The 23014-nt window shown below is 35.9% G+C and overlaps 1 protein-coding gene across 1 annotated transcript in view; it reads left to right on the top strand.

Annotated features, from left to right (window-relative positions):
• The window catches only part of DPYD (dihydropyrimidine dehydrogenase), an 855274-nt gene that overhangs the window by 627300 nt on the left and 204960 nt on the right, over positions 1–23014 (top strand). Inside the window, exons 17-18 of the mRNA XM_063105846.1 lie at positions 20527–20647; positions 21475–21594. Of these exons, the coding sequence (XP_062961916.1) occupies positions 20527–20647; positions 21475–21594 (241 nt within the window). The remainder of the gene's footprint in view (positions 1–20526; positions 20648–21474; positions 21595–23014) is intronic.

Here is a 23014-nt window from a genome sequence, read left to right as displayed (position 1 = left end):
CCTCATGGTTCCTTTCCACTCTTCTACACGCATGATAAAAACCCTTAGATGAACCTTGTTTCAAATCACCACACTTGCAATAGACTTGTCCATTTTTCTTCATTTCTTCTTTCCTAATCCGCTTGAAAACTGTCTTCACATCTCTCACTCTACTCAAAACACTATCAGAAATGTCACCAATAATATTTTTACAACCTTTTGCCTTCTCACTTTTTTTATACAGATTTCGACCTTATTTAAAACCTCTCCTTAAAATTATTTCCCATCTCTTTAAAATTGTGTTTTTCTGGTTCTTGTGACCACTTCAGTTTCCCCCTACTCTTGTCCATTTTCATCTTGCTCCTAGGCCAGAAAACTAGGACTAGTATCTTAGTTACCAATTCAGTTCTTCTTCCTTGATATTATTTAAAAGTGTTGGCACACTCATTAATTCTACAAATGCTTATTAAGTATCTCCTACTTAGGTCTCATGACTGGTGGTTTTACTATACTTGGTTCTTTAAGTATTCTTTGTGCTTATTTTTTAAACAGTGCCGCAAAACTTTCAAAATTGATTTCGGCTCATCGATACTGCATCCACCTGTTCAGGGTCAGGCTTTGTATAGTCTACAAGGTGTGATTCAAGAGGTACTTCATAAAGGCCTAATGGCTCAAATGTATCTTTTCTACTCTTATGCCATGACATTTGAATTATCTGTCATTGTTGAGTCATTCTGTGAGGTAGAGACATTGTTACTTTGTTTTTTGAGTTCTCTCTTAAAATGTGAATATTCTTTATAAGGAAAAACCATTAAGCTGTTTGTGACTTAAATATATGAAACTATTTACCTTGACGAGATAGAGTGAGAGATGGAAGAGGGACAGAAAGGTCTGAGAAAAGAAAACAACCCAAGGGAGCCCAAGGGGGAGGGGAGTCTGCGTAGACTCGGATCACTGTGATGGAGGGAGAGGAAGAGGAAAAAGAAAATGAGAAACAATAAATCCAATCTAGTGTCTGCCTTGAAAGGGTGCGTGGACTCCTTTGAGGTAATGCAGCAACTGTGCTATTTTATTTTCCAACATGTTATTTTGAAATATAAGAAATTTAGAGTTATCTTTGGTAGCTCTCTGTTGAGTTGGCCAAATGGAAGAGGGAATGTAGAAGACTGTGGGGACCCAACTTAGTCAGAAAGACTGTGGCAAACAGAGCAGGCCCTTTGAGTTTTCATATCTTTATGATCAATGCCACATGATAATATATTCAGTTGTTTTACGGAAAAATATATAACGATCCCAAGGACAAACAATGGTGCTTTAATATCTGAACAGGTCCCACTTTTGCCCCATGTTTTAAAGAATTGCTAAGAAGTAAGATATGAGTTAAAAGTTGTCCCCCAATCATTTGTAAACATTGGAATCACCTGCAAAGCTCTTTTAAACAGATGCATGGACCCTCTCTTCCATGAGATTCTTCAGGAATCCTGGCTCCCAGGTGTGTGTGTGTGTGTGTGTGTGTGTGTGTGTGTGTGTGTGTGTGTGTGTGTGTGTGTGTGTGTGTGTGTGTGTGTGTGTGTGTGTGTGTGTGTGTGTGTGTGTGTGTGTGTGTGTTTAACTCCACAAGTGATTCTGATTCTGATGCACAGCCAGTGTTAAGAAGAGCTAAACTGGAAATTTGATGAGCTGAGTCTGATTAGATCAACTGCAACCCTGGAAAGAAGAAGGAAGGCTCTGCTCCCATGTTAGGAAACATCCTCTAATTAAATTTAGGAAACAGCGTCTACAAAAGCTGACAGCAAAGTTTCCTAGGCATGCCACAAAGGAAAGCATGATGAAAAACAAAGGAGATACTCTCTCTAGAAGCTTATCACACTGACAGGCATCCTGTGTTTTTTTTAACAACCCACTCTTTGGGGCTGATTTCCCCCACTCCTGCACAGAACCTCCGTGGTACCGCACTTACACGCTCGGCTTTTCCCGGCATGCACCTTGGTTCGCCTGGGCGGTGGCACAGATTCCCCTCCAACGTCTGCCTAGTCAAGCCTGTTTGCTCTTTGAGGTCAGATTCACATAGCTGTCCTAAGCACTGAGCTTGACAGTAGTTTGTGCTGCTCATTTTGTAATTAGAATCTGTTGAGCTCCTACTATGTGCTAGGCACCTATTGTGGAGCTGGTAACGGAGCTAGGAAAACAGAGGTTTAGCTGATCCCAAACCCTCTCCTTTCATTATGCCACGCAGGCTGCACCCCTACTATCTTGTGCTATGATTGCTTGGACTTTTTCTTCCCTCCTAGCCTGTAAGCTGCTATGGCCACAGACCATATGTAATGTGCGTGTTACAGATCCTACAATGTCTGCCATAGTTTTTTAAGAAGTGTGGGAAAATGAGTGAAACAATGACCTAGCAGCAGCAGAGGATACAGCTTTAACCATGGCCCGTGTTAGCGCTTGGACATCTGGAAAGGTTGCAGTTCTTCGGGCTTCTTAAGTCTTAAGTTTCTAAGCATTTTACTGGAAAATTTTTAAGTAGCTTGAAAGAAGACCCTACATCTTCAAAAAATAGAGTTCTGTGATAAGCTAAGTAAGCCAAATTTTAGCAATTACTGAAGAATTAACAAGAAATTATAGGGGAAAAGTTAATCTACTAGTGCTGAGACTTAGATATTCATGAGGGATATGTTCCAAGACCTTCTCAAATCCCTAAGTATCAATATAATATATAATTTTCCTCGTAAAAAGCAGTAAAGTATAACTGAAATATTTAAATGATCCCTGTAGACCCCTAATGATTCTATAGAAACAGAACTAAAGTCATTTATAATGCTATTAACATAAATTCTGAATTGAGCACTGGCTGAAACATTTTCAAGCATCACTTTTTCTCATTCCTATATGGAGCATATGGTGTATTCATTTTTGTGTGAGTCACCACCAAATTAATCCAGAACTTCTATTTTCTGGCTAAGACCCATCAACTTTTAAATACTGTTTCAATTTTTCTTAATTTCCATAATAAGAATTAGCAATTGGCTTTCTTTGGGTGTCATTTTATAGAAAAAGGGTTTTTTTTATCAGTTTGGAAAAACAGTTTACACTTCTAGGTTAAAAAAAAAAAATGCCAAGGCTACACTTCAGTGCACCTGGTAGCTAGAAAAGTTCTTGAAAGCTTAGCTCAGGTTTAGCTAAGTGACTCACTAACACTAGCCTCACTGTGTGATTCAAATTTCTTACAGAATTACAGACTAAAATGACTTGTTCTGTGTAATCATGCACAAATAGTTGAAACTAAAAATATTTAGTCTATGAATATCAGAGATTTACTATAATGTGTACTAGTTTTCTTTCATTCTTGCTTCTTTTGCTTTTCAGTGTATCCATCAATAGTAATAAAAAAAACTACTTATTTGACTATGCATTTACAGCTTATTTTCCTAGAGTTTGTGGTTTATATTGCTGCTGACACTATGCCAGAAATCCAAAAAATGGAAAATAGTCTCTGTCACATGATGAGACCACTACCATTTTGAGATAATGACCTTGAATTGTATTTGTGCTCAAGCATGAAGACAGAGTGGCTTGGAGTAGATGAAGATGCCTTTAAGACAGAGAACCCGACAAAATGATTAGACCTTCAAAGACAGAATGCCTAGCTCAAAAATTTGCCTCTAGTGGTGCTCTTCCTAGTCCTATTTTGATATTACTATCATCCTTATTGTATTTACTAAAAATATGTGTGTGTGTGTATATATGTACACATATATACGTGTACACACATATGTATATGCATACTTACGTATGCACAAACACATACGTATTTCTGTGTGTCATCAATAAAAACTAATGTATGTGTGAGAAATTTTAAATAACCCTATTTTATACATGTGCATTTTTATTTAGCTGCTTTAAATTTTTCAAAAGCAATCTGGCCTCTTTAAAGCAGACAAATTATGAAACAGAAGCTACAGAATTAACTCAGAGACTAGCTCAGAGACCTCACTCATAGACAAGATGTACCATCATTTTAAAGAAGCAGCTCAGACTGCAGAGTGCCAGTAGCAGAACTGGGCAAGAGGGGTGGATGTCTAGCTATGGATCGTGGATGCAGTCTTAGAAACACCAGATGAATTCTCAGTGTTCTTAGGCACGCAATTAGAAGGTAATCCACAATGACCGTCTCAGTAGCATCTCAGAATAAACAGGGCCTGGAAATATAAACCTTGAAGATGAGGGAAATAAAGCATTCTTTCTTCTAATGTAAAAGTTCTTAGATAATAGATAAGAGAGTGACAAGAATATCTCATTAGGTCAGTAAAGTTGTATATCTCTGAATTCTTGCCCTAATCTAAACATTATATAGCTTCTAAGTAGAAATTCAAACAAAGTTATTTTCTTAATGAAAGCACAGCATTCAATTCATTTTTATTACCCTATATCTATATCTCAATAACAAAAATTACCCTTCATTCTTAAGCCGCTCTAAACACCCGCTCTTAATTTGTAGCAAAACCCAAATGTCATAATGCTCCAGAGGAGTTAATTCATTCAGTTTCTTAAGTCTAGTCTTCTTTAGCCTTCCATTCTTTCTGTCTTCCTTCCTTCCTTTCCTCCTTTGCAGAGAAAATCTTACTCCCTAGCAATAATCCATATGAACATAGTGCAAACATTTGCAGTTTCAACTAATGGCTAATGATCTCATATAAAATATAACAATACATAGCTTTGAAAAAAATTGAATCATACAGTGAGGTTCGTGTTAGTGAATCACTTGGCTAAGAATCAACTTAACTTTTCCAAGCTTTCTAACACCTGCATCTCAGTTCTTGTTATTGTGTTATATGTAGAACTAGATGATAGAAACAGGCAGTGATCATGTAAAACATTTCAGGGTAACATTTGTTTAGAAGTAGCATTTTGTTCTAATTAAGTTTTATTTAAGATGATAAATATGTAGCCAATGATTAATACATCTATTGTACCTATCGTGTATCCAGTACTGTGTTTGCCCCTATGGATGATATTGCATAATGAAAAAAATATATATGGTCTCTAACTTTGAACTACTCAAAATCTGTGAACAAAGAAAAAATTTAACTATGTGAAATTAAAATAATTTTAAAGCAACTATAAAAGCAAATTAATGACGTGTGTTGGTCATAGAATATGTAGAGAGAGTTAAGTGTGACCTTCTTGGAGGGATAACCCAAGTAACTCATCTCCAGCATACTGTACCCACACCCTAGTCACTCTCTCTCCTCTTATCCTCTTACCCTGTTGTATATTTATCACCTACTTGAAATTATATTATATGTTTATTCATCTTTTTCTTATTGTATTTTCCATGAGAAAACTCCATGAGAACAGTAAGAACTTTGTCTTAATACTGTTAAGCTCCTGCAGATAGAGTTGAATAAGTATTTGTTGAATTAATAAATTAATGAGTACCACCAAGGAAGGATCATTATGGACTACTAGTTGCACAACATGCAGCCCACTACTATGCAGATAAGAATGGCTGATGATGCTTTATTCTTTACCATGTGCATATTTTAGTTCTTATATAGGTTTAAGTCTTTGTTGAACAACCATAGTAATGAACCACAACAAGAAAATTATACAAAAAAGAATAGACTGATCATCTTTACAATTTCTTTAGGGCTGCTGCTGATTGACAGGAGCTCACTTGACTTCTTTTATAGTTAGGAAAATTAGTATTTATTTTTATGGCTTCACTTTATATTGTATCAGGATAAACTCAGGGTGTTCAAACAGTTGTCCATTTCCTAATTAAGAAGTAAGGAATATAAGAGTTTTTTTGTATGTTGATATTTTATGTGTATACATAATAATAACAATTGTACCCAAGTTTGGACTTGAAATTTTCAGAAAGTCTAAATACATTGTTAACTGTTCTTGAAATCCGTTATATATCCTGGTATTGCAGAAGCAATGGGAAATATCATAGAAATAAAATATCAAAATATTTATACTCTTTGTAAATTTTAATATTGATCAAAATCCACAAATACGGTAAAAATGATCTGATAGTCATTCTTTTGTGTGTGTATTGGTGTTCAAATGCAGGGTAAGGCATTTAGCTAGTGTGCCCTTCGTGCATGGTAACTCAGAGTTATTACTTACCCTTACCTGTTAGTAGCCAGTGGAGTGCTCATCAAGTATCACTTTAATCAGGATTAAATACTGGAAATAAAGAAAGTAAAAAGTGTACGTTTGTAACACTGATTATATTTCAAAGAGAAATATGCTTGATTTTGAATGTGCTTGTAATATAAATGGCTCTTCCCAGTCTAATATGGATAATTCACAGTTAATGGCATCACCATAAAAATGAATTTATGCAGGACTCAAATTGGTAGCAATTCCAAATCCTACGATACACTTTTGCAGTGCTCATCCCTATTCATGCAACCTTAACAAAATTCAGATTTACCATTATTCTTCTTTTCCCTTCTTTAGTAGCTGCTTTAGGCATAAAGCAAATTGCCCCAAAATCTAGGAAGTAATATTCAAAGGTTGTCTCTCACTCACCTTGGGAAATATTTACTTTAATTTATCACAATTTAAGCAAACTATTAGCTTTAGTTAAATGTGAAATAAAGCCCCTTGGTCCAAAGAACTGATACAATTAAAATTAATCTAGAAATTCATAGACAACTCTTTTCTATAGTGACTGATTGTAGCATAATCACAGTAAAAGTTCAGTAAATTTTAAATAAACCTAATTGTATAAAAGGGAGGGGAGGTAACTAGGAATTGGTCAATGGACACAATGATTGCATATTGTAATGATGAATAAGCTAACTATCCTGATCTAACCATCACACACTGTATACACTTATTGAAAATCAGCATTTTACCCCACATGTATGTATAATTCTCTAAAAATAAATAAATAAATAAAAACAAAATTTATAGTAAATAATAATAATTGAAAAAAAGAGAGTCGATATAAAACTGCCAGGTGATTAACAAGAGATTACTTAAGGATGCTTTGTAAAAGCAAACTTGTATTTTGTGTAGTCCAGTGATTTTTTTCTCACTTATTAGTAGTATATAGTTCTGTTATCTTTTCTAACTAATGTGTCTTTGGAAATGTATAACACTATTGATATTTTTCAAATATTTTTTATCAGAGTGTCCAGTGATTTAACAAGTAATATCTATTCATTCATCTGTTTAATAAATTTCTATTGAGCAATCAAAATATATATAAAACCCCAGGGAAAGATAAATGAGGAAATGAATTCTCTCAAGGGCTGGAGCAAGTGTGTGTGATGTGAATGGGGAAGGATATTGTAGATGGGGGAAACAATATTAATAAATTCTGGTCTGGTAGTTAAATGTAAGTGGACTAATATGACTTTCCTATCACGTTATGTAGTGACTGGTTTTGACTGTATATCATGGTTTATATGTATAAATAAGCTATTGCCTATTTTTTAATTATTTAGAAACAACTGTGGCTACAGTATAATAGCATTATTATTTTATCCCTTTAAAGAGCTAGCTATGGTGCGTGTGTAAGGTTCAAGAAACTCCCATTATGAATAACATAGGCTTAAATTATTCATTGTGGAGGAATCAAATTACACATACCCTGAGAGGATATCTACTGTATATGTGACTGAGACATAGAAGCCCTGTATGCTGTGCTCTCTTTGAGGGAGTGGGAGATGTTAAACCCTGATTTTTTGATTGTGGACAGATAGTTTGCATTCACTGAAGGAACTATTCTGTCTCCTTCACCAGTTGTCCCTAAGATAACATACAGCATTGTAAGTTTCCACTAGAGCCAGGCCCAGGTCCATTGACTACCTGGGTCTTCTCAGGGGTTATATCTTCTTCTTTTTTCAGCTGGCTGGTACAGGGATCTAAACCTGTAACCTTGGTGTTAGAAGGCTGCCCTCTAACCAACTGAGCTAAGCAGCCAGCCCAAGTTATATCTTCTAAATTCTTATTTTTATTTGTTTTCTTTTTGTAATAATGCATTTAAGTTCTGCCTACAAACCTAGCTTCTAACGACAAAAGCAGGGGAATTATGAGCACCAGCCTTCAGGTGAGATTTAGTCCAATGTTATTTATAATAAAACCTGGAAACAATCTCAAACTACAAAAACTGGAAAATAAATAATTAAATAAAATAGGGTATATCTATAAGATGAAATAAATATTAAAATGGTATTTTTAAAGAAGTTTAATGACATAGGAAATGCCCGTGATACAATGAAAAAATGAAGCATATATAACTGTAAAAATGGTAAGAATTAAATTTTGAGGAAAGTGTATTCTTGCTCAAAGAAATAGAAAGAAATATACCTTTTTAATATTGCTATTGTTTAGTTGTTTTCATTATGAGTAATTTTTATTTTTCTTCTTTATTCAAGTTTTTATTTTCTTCCACAATAATTAGGAAATCATCCTTTTATAACTAGGAAAACACTTTCTTAAAAATAGCATTTGAAGAAAGATTTAATGCAAGAACATTGTAAAAATTATGGTAAGCAGTAATTTTTTTCTCTTTCAAGGTAAAACAAAAAGATGATTATGATCTGTAGCAGGATGGGAAAGAGATTCATGTGAGTTTGATGATTACAAATGTTGTGAGAAGTAGGATCTACTATATCTCTCAAAAGGGAAAATTTGAAAGAAAGTGATAAGCTAGAGTGATTTAAGCACAATAAAGTTAATATGTGTGAGAGCACTTGGTAAAGCATTGTGTCGTATGTGTGCTAGTTTTGATATTGTCTGAAAATGCACTAAATTCTTCATGTCCTATTTAGGCCTGTGATTTCAATTATATACTTAATTAACAAAGTTCATTATTTGTGTCTCAAACCATCATTGACTTCATATTGCAAGAATTCAGATATTGTTTAAAACACAACTGATACCTTTAAAAAAATAGCATATGGTCTTTATCCTTACATGCATGCATGGCCTCATAACATAGCAAATGGTCTCTTTTACCATGTAATTAGTTCTAATTATGATAACTATAAAATGATGATTAATCTACACATATTTGTTGCATATATCTTTTATGTTAAGTACAGTTCTAGGCTCTGATTGTTTAAATTAATTTTATTATTGGTTTTCTTTGAGTATATGTGTCTGCAGATATTAACTTCTTAACCCACTTCAATGTCTCTCACCCTATTATGTCTCTCTAACTACATACCAATAAATTGCCAGTGATTCTAAGTGATATAGTCTATTGCTTACATTTTGGGTGGGCCTCATTCTGCCTGATTTTTCTGCAGTATTTTGCATCAAGAACTTCATCCACATCTCCCTTCTTGGAGTTGCTATTCCCACTTGTATTTTTCCTGGTTGTTCTCTCTCTGACCCTTACAAGGATTCTACAACTTAGTATTAGTGATCCCAAGGCCCAAGTCCTTTTCCTTCCATCGTCTCATCCCTTCACCTAACTTCAACCACCATTTACATGCTAATAACTTCCAAATATGTGGTTCCAAAACCCCTGAGATCCAGATTCCTATTAACTCTCAACTAGATTCTTTCAATTAGCTGTCCTACAGGGATCTAAAACTCCTTCATTATTATTCCCTCCCCCCACCACCCCAAGACTGCTTCTCTTGTATTACCTCACTTGGTTGATGAAATAGCTATCCCCCAACAGTTAGGGATCTGCAGAACTATCCTTGATTTTCCTTCCTCAACTCCAATTTGCCCTTATCTTAAAAGTTTTAAATATTCATCCTTAAAATGACATCCCAGTTCACATGAAATACTTGATTTTCACTGGAACTCCTTTATTTTAGAACCTTCTTAGCTTTTTAATGGGTCTCCCCACTTGCATTCTGCCTTATCCTACTCACCCCACAGACACATATGGGAGTTATGGTTCTAAAACATGGATCTAACCATATGATGCTAAACTCTAGCTGAACCGTCTAGCCAGGCCTCTTCCCTGCTCTCTTCACATGCACTGATTTTCTTCCCATTTCACATCATGCCATACAGTCCCATGCTTTAGAGTCATTTCCTATGTAGTCCTTATTCATGTGTTGTTCCACTGGCCCTACTCCAGCTGGTGCCGTTTTGTGAACCCTTCAGTGTTCCAAACTACAGTCACCCATGCTGTTCTCTCCCTCTACTCCACCTCATACATGCACACTGTAGAAATGAATAAAAGTAATCGCTCCAATGCTAAGTTCTCATTCACTTTGTACATATTTCAAGTAGAGGAAATTGTTTTGGGTTGTTTTTATGTCTGTTTCTTATACCAAAATGATACTGTTCATAAAGCCTTGATAGTTAGCTGCAGGGTGTTTGCAAGTACCCAGTTAAGGACATTGGTCCAGATTCAATAGCTTTCGATATCACCACAAAATCCTTAACTTATCAAAGAGCAAAGAGATAAACAACATGTGATTTGCATTTGTGATATCAGCTGTTGTGTGTTAAATATTAGCAACTGGTAAAGTCTTCCTTATAATGCTGAATGATTCCTTCGCTCATATTATCTAAAAATCTAATTAGTTGCTGCTGCATCTAGATTAACTATACAACCCAGTAAAGTTCACCATAATACATCCTTTTTAAGTGAAGAAAAAATGCAAAATTTTAAACTATCTAACAGTCCTTTGGGTACTTTACATTTGTTGAATATTGCAAAAGTAAATACCCATCTGTTTTTGGTACTAATATGATTTTGTATATCAAGCAGTTTGAAGATTTTTCCCCCATGCAAGCTCCATCAACTGTTTTATCAACAAGGTAGGCTTCAGGCACTTTCATAGAGTTGAGTTGGGATAAATGAAAGATCCTTGTCGAATTGGTAATCATGAAGGTATTCAAAGTGAAAGGGAGATCATATTTTAATTTAATTTCAGTGCCTCAAGATATTTTCCCTTTTGGGCTATATTACCATTCTCTGTCTACATATCCATCTTTTAAGAAATCATAGCTACTCTTAATACATTTCAAATCAAGCTTTCCTGGTTCTGGGCGATATATATCACTTCTTTCTGCAGGGGTCTCTTGAATTATACAAGGGTTTGCTCATTATGACATGTTCAAATGCTAAGTGATTTATAGAGGAATGGAGACATACTGCCATCCCTAAGGCCATTTATATATTCTATTAACTCTGACAAATTTTTAGTGCCTAAGTGGTTATAACTTGATAGTAAGTTCTTTGAGGACAAAGTCTATGCCTCATTCTTTCACAATTCCTACATTTCAAGGAAAGTTTCACATTAATTATTAGGTGCTAAGTAAAAATTGGCATTTTCTTACTTTATAGTCCATGAAGCTAAGGACCTGCCAGGCCCTTAGCTCATTTCTAAAGGAGAGTGACCTATCGCTTCTCGGCCTTTTGGCTAAGATCAAGTGTAAAGGAGAGTGACCAGACGCAGTATCTGGCACACAGCTGCCACAAAAGCATGTGTCTGCCTACTTTGACCACAATTCATTGTAGCAGATTTTGTAACCTGAGCAAAAAGTGTAAACTAAATAAAAGTTAACAGCCTATCGGGGAGGGTGATGCCATAACTCTGGCAATTAGGTCACTCTGTACTGGATAGTGGCTCACTGCCTGTATCAATTAAAACTCTTAATTGCAAGCAACAGAAACTGACTCTGGATATCAAAAGTGAAAAAGAGATTTATTAGCAGGATAAAAGATGTCTTAAAGAATCAGAGAAGGCAGAAGCATCAGGCTTAGAAAATGGGCAGAAATCAAAGGGGCCCAGAGAATGGGCACCACAAATTGTTCAGCTAACATGCAGCCCCTGCCAGTGTAGACGTCCAACACGACTGCCATTGTTAGATACCATCAGGAGACCTGCAGCACTCGCCACTCACTTTTTTGATTGTGAGATTAACATTTTTGGCTGGACCCTCAGTGAGCTAAGCCTAGATCGTGTATGTGTTTCTTGGTTGCCAGAGAGGAGAGAGAGGAAAACTCTCTCTTCAGTGGCTTACAGAGCAGGGTAGCTTCTGTGTGCCACCAATGCTTCATACAGTGGAAATTCCCCACAAAATAGGAAGGGAGGTGAAATGCTGGAAAATGTAAAGAACACAAATGGTGTTGAACCTTCTCTGTGAGTTTGGTTTTGAAATATATAGATTCTACAGCAGGCAGTAGAAAAATTGGCAAACCAAAAAGGAAATATAGAAAAAAGAAGTGAATCGAAGTAGAACTTGAGAAAAAAAAAAGATGCTGAGAAATAAAAGCCGATTTCCACCCCTAAAGGAAGAACAAGAAAGCAAGAGTTGTTCTTTACAGCTGCTGTGCGTCCTGCAAGATGAATTAGCAGCAGCCCCGTCCCCAGAGGACAGGCTCTTCCTTTACCAAAAACATTTCACCTGCTTTCCTACTTCTCCATGTGTACTTGTAATAAACCCCCAGCAATGGGGTAACCTCTCCACGTTTCCTTTCTTTGACACCTGAAAGACTTTAAAATAGAGAATCCCTTTAACGCACGCACGCGCACGCACACACACACACACGCATACACACTCAAATCCTATGATATTTACTCTTACAAACCACCACACAAGTTTAAATAAGTAAATTCATAAGGATTGTTAGGTTCAGGATTGCTCAAAATTTGGGGTAAAATCTAGTATCCATGAATTTCATGTCAAGAGTTTGTGAATATCACACTTACAAAAGGTCATGTTTAAAGACTTCTCCATCCCACACTTTCACACAAAGACTTTTTAACAAAGTCACCCCCCTTTTAGTATCTCCAAATCCTTTTCAGCTCATAGAGGGAAATCAGTCCACAGAGCTGGCAAAACAAACAAACAAACAAAACCTAGATAATTCTAGCAGTAGTAGGAAGAAATTCCTTAAGGAACTATACCAACTTGTTATGGATGAGTTCTCCTTAGCTGAAATCATTCATTGCCAAGGGATTGAGGTTTTCTCTGCTACATTATTTAAAATCGCCTCAGCAGTAATTCCTTCTTGCTTGAATTTCATAAAGTTCCCAGGACAGATGCATGACTTCCCTAGACTCTCTTCATCCTAAATATATCGGCATAGTGGGTGCTTCAGGGCAAAATGCTGTTTTACACTAGCCTCCTCCCTGTGTTGGTTAATCATTCACACCAATGTGGGATTATAAAGATACTGAGGTTTTGTGCTTGTGGTTGTTTTCTAACTCTAGCATTGGAAAACATAAGCTAAGTGAATAGACCACAGATATATGAAATTATCAACTGCTAGACTGTTTACACTAATGTTTTGCATTAAGAAAACAAATGCCAAGCTGCCTGAAGTCTGCAAAGAAGAAATATTCCATATTATGCACTTAAATACTTACTTGCCCTTATCCAAAATGGATCCATACATAGTAGTGCAAGCAACTGCCTGTACTTCATTACCCACTGAAGTCTTTTTAGTGTGTTCTGAGCAGCCATTAGGAAACCTGCTGGGGTTCAATTTGGAGCACCAACTGGTGGTATCAGGAAAATATATGCATAGCTTGTTTCTCCATATATTAAGATTTTCCAGGGTATGCTGCATAACCTCATTAATAAGCAAACTACGGATGGCACCCTTTTTTGTATGGTAGATAATACCAGAATTTCAGTTCACAGAAAATTAAAAGGAAAATTTATCCAACGTATAAGGAAAATTCAAGGTCTTTTTTCAGCTCAGTATAAAGCACACAGGAAGAGAATAAACTATTTTCTAAAATGTTTTAATGTAAAGGATTTTGAAGTATTTTAAGCCCTAGGAACTATGGTCAATGTATGGTTCTCAAAGGGCATATGAAGATAGACATATAGATCCTGCGTCAGTCTTGATTTAGAGGGGGAAAAGGATGATAAAAGCTATAATAAGGGAAATGGAAATGTCCAGCAGAGGCAAAGGAAAATCATTGTAAAGCAGAGAGGACTGGCTAGCTGTATGTGACAACAAGTCATGAGTTAAATATGGATACAAGAAGGGCAACTGCAGGCCAATTCAGGCAGGTTCAAGACTCAGAGGAGTCCAATCCAGAAAAAAGTGAACAAGGGATGAAGTGCAGAAATGCAGAATACTGATAGTGGGAACATCAGATGTAGACATTAATGGGAAAGACAGAACTAGAATTCAGACAAATGGAATGGATTATGAAAGCAAAAGCAGGCATTACAATAGAGTGCAGGTCAGAACAAAGAGCACTGGAGACTGAAGGAGTTTCCAGGTGACCTTCCCGTGGTGTTATTAAGATAGTTGTCATTGATTGTATGAGCAAGAGACATAGGATTGGGGTGAGAATTAGCATATACACTGATTGCCCTGGACATCCTGTGTTGATGGGTAGATCTGGCTTTTGTACACAAAGATATCATCTCCTTTTTCTGTGGACTTTTGCACAATCATTTCTGGTGTCCCATATCACAGTGGTGACTCTTCCAGCAGGATCTGAATCAAAAGACCAAGTCAGTGTCCAAACTCTCCAAGGATGTTTCTGAGTTGTCTCTAAACAAAGGACACCTAATCAGTGTCCAGTACCACATTCTCTTACAGGAGAAAAATTAGCCTTGCTTCTTGGTATTAGGCCCTCTCTTTCCCCCGGGGCATATATGGGCTATTGCTGGGTAAGACCAGTAAGACTTGATTGTTTCCTGGACCTTCCAAGAGACCTTGTTCTGTCAAGCCAAAGGCAGAAATGCAAAACAGAAGAGATTTGAAAGATTTGTTTGGATTCAGTTTAGCCTTCTTGTGTTCCTCTCAATGAAATATCCTGGGTCACTTGGGCAAGTTTCTTTTTCTTGTTTGATTTTCATAAAATATAGCTTAATCCTATTACAGGAAGAATTCCACAACCCAGTAGGGAACTACTTAGTTGAGTCTTCCAGGAATTAGGAGGATGGAGTTAGGAGGGCAAAAGGTTTACTGGGGAGCAATGCCTGTGAAAGGAAGAGGGGGGAAGTAGAATTGGGTGAGGGGAGCCACTGGACCCTTATAGTGGGGTGAGAAAAATCTTTGCTTGCCCAGTAGGGAGCTCAGGGCAACAATTGCCTATTAGAGGTGTCCCACATTGGACAGAAATGGCTAAGCCCCTGTTGTGTGAAATAAGCAAAGAACAGAGGGATAAATGCCACATGTACTCAAGTATTTGGGAGTTTGTTTTTAAAAAATACTAATAGTATAATATACATCTTTAAATCTACATTGTCTAACACAGTGCATAGTGTGCATAGTGCCTAAAACAGTTGTTTATTAGACTATCCTGGACCCAATAATTTTATACTCCCAATTGTCTTCTAAGTAAATAGAAATGAGAAAGTCAGTGTCAGTTTGTGCTGTGTAAGTACTATCAATTTAATAATGTTTGTTGAATGCCTGCTATGTGCCAAGTCCTGTGCTACATGCTCTTTAATAACCTGAAATAATAGATTATCAGGATCTTTTTTTTTTTTTTTGATGCCTAACATCCAGCTTACATTTTATTACGTGCCTGGGTTGTATTTCCTAGTGGACTCTGACTTCTTTGCTCATTGATGTTATCGTCCAACACATACCAATTGCAGTGCTTCATGGTCAAGAAATATTTGCAGAAAGGACAGAACCTGTGTTGCCTAGAATGCAGCTATGCCACAGGCTTTCATTTTTCCTTTTATATTTGAGTATTTTTAGAATTATTTTTTAAATTTTAGATGACATTTATGGCAGTATAATTTGCCTAAAGTAGAATGAACACATTTAAATGTAGAATTTGAAGTGTTTTGACAAATGTCTACACCGTGTACACCACAATCAAGATATAGAACATTTCTATTACCCTCAGAAATTTCCTTACACCTCTTCCCACTTAATTACTTCTTCATCCCCAATCCTCAGTCCTAGCAACCACTGCTCTGCTTTCTGTCTGCACAGTTTTTCCTTTTATAGAATTTCATATAATTTTACTCATATATAATTTATGCTTTAGTGTACTTCTTTAACTCAACATAACTTTTTTAAATTAATTGCAAGTTGTGCCATAATTTAGTAGTTTGTTTCTTGTTATTGCTTAATCATATTCCATGTGTGGATATGCCACAATTTGTTTATTCACTCACATATTGATAGATATTGGGGCTGTTCCCAATTTGGGGCTATTTTGAAAATGTTATAAGCATTCATGTGCAAAAGTTTGTGTCGAGATATTTTTTCATGTCTTTTGGATTCTCTTGGTTGATTGGTAAGTTCGTGTTTACCTTTACAGGAAACTGTCCAACTGTTTTCCAAAGTGGTTGTACCACTGTTGGAATTCTTGTCAGGAAAACAGACGCAAGAAGGACGCATGCTAAAACACAAGTTAATTTAAAACATCTCCATACCAAGACACAATCTTTTCATTCACTAACAATTATATCTGGAGTAAGTGACCATCTGGAGTAGTTAGCTCTTTCTGTCCTATTGTTTTGACATAAAAGGATAAATACACCACTTTTGCCTATTATTTTGCAGTGACATCTAGTCTTATAGAGGTAGTGGAAGCATTTTATCATTCTACTTCTAAATGAAGTAGAAGGCTTTTATAGTTCTAGTTTACAATTGATGGCCGAATTTCACTTTAGGGAGCAATTTCAAAAGAAAATGATGGTTTAGGACATGATAATGGGAAAGAAAATTAAGAAGATGAAATTGGTACTCGGATTGATCTTCTGAGCCCCAGTTCTCTCCATCAGAAAAGTGGACATAATAAAAATGCTAGTCATCTCTTGCTATGTCATGTGAATTAAGACTTAGGAGTTCCTTAGTGGAAAACATTTTATAACCGGTAAAGTTTTTCAGTGGATTCATTGAAATGCCAGCTTCTAAGACAGCTATTTTGAAAAGAATTGTACAGAGTGAAAATTACCAGGTAAATTGGAGAGATATGTTCCCTCAAGTCAAAAATTTCACTTCTCATTTAGCTTATCAAGAAATTCTCAGTCTCATTCTATAGTGCTCATTCCTTTGTCGAGAGCATGAAACCAATGAGATTTGATGCTCTAAGTAATTGGTGGAAATGTCTGCCCTACAATAGAGAGATCATCTTAAGGGCCTTAAAAGCAGCAAGGTGGATATTTATACAACCCTCTTAATGTGCAACTAGAGATACACTAGTTACTAGAATTAAAAATTATCTTATGGCCCAGATGGGAAATTAAACTTTAAAAACAGCCATTTTTGCACAATGGAAACTACTGCAGCAAGTGCTGTACTCAGCACTCCATTTTCTAGTTTTTGCTCTGGTCATTATTTGGATTTCATAGGAATCTAAAGCATACTGATTGCAGTTGCTTGGCTGCTCCTCATTGAAAATTTCAAATTTGCCAAATCTGTCTGTTCTTGCTTTCATTCTCTTTTCAGCACTTCACAAGTCTAGTCTGGTCCCTTCACCTCATGTAGTATCCTCAAGACCACTGTTTGCTCTCCTGGTCTCATTCCCTTAAGGTCTCAGTGCCCTCTTACTTATAAGGCCATAACCTTCATCACAGGAAACCCACTGGTGCCTCAGGGCTTCCTTTGGTGATCACATGAACAACAGAAGGGTTAATAGATGTTGAAGTACACACACATACACACACACACACACACCTCACACAAGCAGCTTATGTGGGAGAGATTGCAAATCATGGTCAGGAGTGGGCATTATTGACACCTGCAGAAAGAGCCAATACAAACGTGTTGATTCAGATAGACTTTTTGTGTACTAGACACTTTAGAAGATTTAAGCTATCCTTTTTGACATAACTGTTCATCATTTCTCTTCAGAATTACCCCAGGTCTGTAAAGTAGTCTTCTTAAATTTTATGCTTTGAGACATTATCTATCATAAAATATATCTGGATTTTCTTAAATCTAGACATAGTCTAGGTTTTTGATGGAAATATAAAGAAATACGTTGGAAATGTGTTGGTTTCATTTATTTTTCATTTATTGACACAACAAATATTTTATGAGTGCCTGGAAATGGAAGAACAGTTCAGAATTGCTTTAATTTGCTTTTTGTTGGTGTTAATAACATTAAAGTCTCAATTTGTCTGAGAGATAATAGTTCCTTTGTATGTTTCCTATCCTGAAAGATTTTGAGGGGTATTAGAAATTGTTTAAAGTTTACTCATTTCAATAAGATTACAAAAACCGGCTTCTTATTAAAGGTAAAGCCATCTGATGCTATCATTAGAAAATTAGAAGGTCAAGATACAGAAAAACTATTAATTGCGTTTAGATCTCGAACATTCATATCAAAAGTGTGAAGAAACCAGGAAAGTGTGACGTTATAGTCTATCCTTTAATTCCCCAAAGTATCTAAATTCATTTTATCATGTTATTAGCCTCACCACATTTATAGTTGTATTAGAATATTCCCTATTATACCTGTCAAACAAAACTTTGCAATTTACAGAACACTCAATTTTCAAAATAATGATGATCAGAAGTTGTTTTTAAAATTCTCAGGTAATCAAATTGTGTTTCAGTTGGCTATGATGATTAGTCAGTATCTGGCTTGGCTGAGTATGAGGACAAGAAAAATATATCTGAACACCCTTACTCATAGAACTATAGGAGAGTCAAATTATAGTATCTCAAAATAGAGACAGATGATTCAAGTAAATAATGGTAACAAAGGGCACATATATATTTAAGGAACTGAAAAACTATGAACAAATTCCAAATTGTTAGACAATGGGTAAGAGGCGCTCATTTAAGGTAGTCGATGAGAGAAAATTGACAGAAAAAAATCTGACAAATGTTCAAAGTAAGTTATAAAGACATGGTGGTCAATAGTATTAAAGTCACTTAGAAGCCTGTATCAGATTATTAGTGTTTGCTCTATTGGAACCAAATGATATTTTAAATTTATTTCAGTAATTCTTATCAGGCTACCTTCCATGTATTAGGCAATGATCTTTAAATTATTGTCAAACTCTACCTTAAAGAGAGCTTTCACAAAGGACATGCAATTCATATCATCTAGAGTTACTGTCATTTCTAGGCTAAGTCCCATGGAAATTCATAACTTAGAAATGAAATCACAAAGATGCAACTGCCTTCATAATGCCAATGCAGTGGTTCATACATATTTCATGACCATTGCATGGGCAGGGGCAGATCTCCATTTTCATGAGTTAGAATTTGTACTGTTAAATCTCCAGATTTTACTATTCATAATGCACAGTATGCCCTGTAGAGCATTCCATATAGTACTTTCTTAATATTTATGTTTAATGAAGAAATTACTGTTCTGAAAAGAGAACAAGCCAAGCCAAAGATTTCTTGTTAAAAGTATTAAGTTTTGCTGAGTAGAGATGATAACAATCAACAGAAATTACCTCATTGCAGTATCTTAGCACAAAAACGCGTAACTTTTAGAATAATGCAGGATGACGGATCAGGACACATTAAACCTAAATGAAAAGGTTCTTTCTAAAGGTTATAACGTTAGAAATCTCATCTTAAAAGAATTCTAAAGGTTAAAATGCAAAGAGCAACTTTCTTACATTTGAAAATATTAATTACAAATGATATACTTGCCTACTATTTCGTAGTTTAAATATAAGCCTATATTTTTATGGGTTTTTCTTTTATTCAAAAACATTTTAACTTGCTAAGATAATATTACCAAGTTCAATAATGAATTGCTATTGAATATTTTAAGGTAATTTATCAAAGCACATTATCAGTACCTGTCAGAATAAATTTTGCACTAAAAGTGATGAAAAAAAGAACTATCTTATGTGTTGAAACCAAAGAACATTACTACAGCTAAGTTATTTCAATGGAAAGGATAGGTGTTTGCCCTCTAAATGATACTTTCCCCACGAGAAAATAAAAGCCTGAAAAATCACAGAAAACGGGTGCAGGAAAACGTCTATTCCTTACTTTTAAAAATGAGCATTTGATATTTTATTTCATTTTTGTCATTTTGATCAATTCTTTCAAGTAGATGAGTGTTGAAAAATGCTGCACAGATCTTGGTAACATTTACAAAAGTAACAGAAAGTTACTGATCAGCTCATGTATAATCCAAGGCTGAATTACTCCATATTAGCATATAGCATATATCACGTTCAGATTGATGATGAAGTCTCAGGTTTTCTTTTGAATACACTTCAACAAGACTAAGCCTTCTAATAATGAAAGCCACATGCTTCAGATTTGATATCATTCACCCAGGAGTCAGCAGTTTAAATCTTTTTTTATTAGGCTTAAACCAATGAGGTCACTAGAAATTCTGTAGTGTTTCCTGAACTTGCCACCAGAAGTTTATGTTTCATTTCTGATATTATTCAACTGAAAGTGGAAAACACATTCTTCCATTTGGTTCTTTGTAATTTTATTTTCCAAAGGCTCCCTTGAGGAATTTAACCTTTATGTGATGAGCTTGCAGTTCACTTGAAGTGTGTTAACCTCAGTTCCCTAATGAGTCTAGGTGTAATACTGAGGAGGAATTTGAGAAATATATCATGTACCTCATTGTCAAGTTGGATTTGTCTTGCACGTCTCTGGCTTTGCTGTTGTTCCGGTACACATTTTGATCACAATTCTTTAATTATGTTCTATATTTAACTGACCTATTTGAACAGGATCCAGAGCTGGTGCGGAACATCTGTCGCTGGGTTAGGCAAGCTGTTCAGATTCCTTTTTTTGCCAAGTTGACCCCAAATGTCACTGATATTGTAAGCATCGCAAGAGCCGCAAAGGAAGGTAAGAATTGGCGTTGCATCACTTGCCTAGTTTTGCAAATATTGGCCTGAATTTTGTAGCCATACTAGAGTAGGTCTTTTTCCACAAACATATGTATATATGTTTGTTTAGATTTTAAGAAAAGTGTTAAATTGAGCACTTGATCTCACATGTGCAGTAGACTTAAATCTGGACCCAAAGGCCCCCAAACTTTGGCTCGGGAGCAAAAGATCATTTGTAATTTTTCCTAAAAAATACTTGTTTCACACATGAAGAATTGAGACAAAACCACAGTCAGCAAACCGCTCTAAAATAAATGACCTCGTATATAACAATTCATCAATAGCATTTGAACCTTTAATAAAGTTAAAAAAAAAAAGATACCAGCTCCCACAATGTGAAATTTCTTATGAGTTCCTTTTATATTTGATAGGGTCTAGTACATTTCCTTAAACACATGCTCATTAAATATTTGTTGAATACATAAACTGTGAAGTCAATGCATGACTTTACAAATCATAAATACTTGTATTCCATCCATGGAAATCGCACCCTGGCTTGCAAAGACGTTGTAAATTACTTGGGAATTGACACTGAATGCAAAGTATTTGGCATCAACAAGTCTTTATAATAATTGAGAAAATGAAGTCATAGTAATTAAATTTTTTAATGCCTAGAATTTTAAGCATAATCTGGATTATGCTTAAAATTCAAATAATAAGATATTTGAGGGGAGGAAATATTCTCAAGAGAAAGTAGACTGTGCATTCTCCTGGATGTTGGGGGTTCGAATGGGTTTTTACCATTGTGTCTTTAAGAACTGCAGACAAACAATGTGTTTTTCACAGGTGGTGCAGATGGCGTTACAGCCACCAACACTGTCTCAGGCCTGATGGGATTAAAAGCTGATGGCACACCTTGGCCAGCAGTGGGTATTGGAAAGCGGACCACATATGGAGGAGTGTCCGGTAGGTGTTGCCCTCTCCTTGCATTATGCTTCCTTGGAGGTTGCTGAAAAATCATGAGATCATATTGCAAGCAAAAGCATCGTGTCTTTTATGATCCCAAATTTGTATAACTCATGGCTGGTCAGTATTGCTAATAGTTCCGACAGATGGAACAGACTGAATGTGAAAGCTTAAGTGAAGGTTAGCACAAGATGAGAGTACCGAGGGAGGGTCTTGTACAAATTCTATTCTCTTGTGGTCTGTGCTTTCCTCAGAATTTCTCATTGTCATAATTGTCTTGCCACTTATTAGTAAAGCTAATACCAGGGCTCTTCAAGAGAAAAATATAAGCACCCTGATTATAATGTCTTTTTCATAGTCTAGATGAGTTTCCACTCTTCCTAGAATTTTTTGGATCTACCTTCTTCAAAAAGCCTTGCTTTCACAACTGCCCTAAACAAACCATTAAAGCATTGCATTTAAGCTTCAGCTAAGACATTTGCAGACCTCACACCTTCACACACTCTTTCTCATCACCAAACACTTGCATTTAAAAAACAAGGAGAAGTTTTTATCCCAAGGTCCCATTCATCATATTTGCCCTGCACACTCTGTGGCTGTGACAACGTGAAGTTGATCTTGCAAAGACAATGCTGTGAGGTTCTTGACTGTCATGGTATGGTGATTAATCTCTCCAGTGATAGAGAAAGTGGTAAATACACATAAGATAGCAGTGTTTCCCTGTTTAAGAAAAGCGTTGCTGAATTAAACCCAAATGTGCTTTTGGAAGAAGCTGGATAGACACAAATAAAGCTCTGTCCATGTTGAGGTATTCTGCTTTGAGAGTATGAAGTATGTCTATTAGCCATGATAAAAAAAAAAAAAAAACAGCAACAACAAAAGGTCATATCCTGCTTTTAATTGAATGCCATAACCACAGCGTCAGAAAGGGGAAGGCTGACAAGGAACACCTACTCAAGCTTCAGACACAGCTCTCTTTTATCAGGAGCTATCACATGGGGCCTTAAATATTATTGTAATGCAGAATAACGTGGACCGTGTTAGCAAGTGCCACAGAAAGAGTCAGGAGACTCTAGAGTTGGGCTGTAACGTGCACGATGTTTTCTGTCAGGCCATTTCAATTTTTCCAGGCTGCCATGTTGACAGCAAGAGAATAAAGGAGGTCACGAGGGTGCTAAACATTAAAAATTAATAAAAGAACTATTGCAGTAGTATTTTATATAAGTAACACAATTCACGTTTTCTCATTTAAGCTGCAATTTCTGAATATTCTCCCATACTATAACTCAGTCTAATAAAACCATGAAATTACAGCATTAGAGAAAGCCTTTTGTGTTGCAGTCTTTAAGCATACACACACTGGAAATTATAGCAGCACCTGAAAACAAGTTCAGCTATACCTCAGGGCCTGTTAGCATTT

This window comes from Cynocephalus volans, chromosome 8 (genome assembly GCF_027409185.1).
Source record: "Cynocephalus volans isolate mCynVol1 chromosome 8, mCynVol1.pri, whole genome shotgun sequence".
NCBI classification, from domain to species: domain Eukaryota; kingdom Metazoa; phylum Chordata; class Mammalia; order Dermoptera; family Cynocephalidae; genus Cynocephalus; species Cynocephalus volans.
This window is presented reverse-complemented; position numbering and strand designations above follow the sequence as displayed.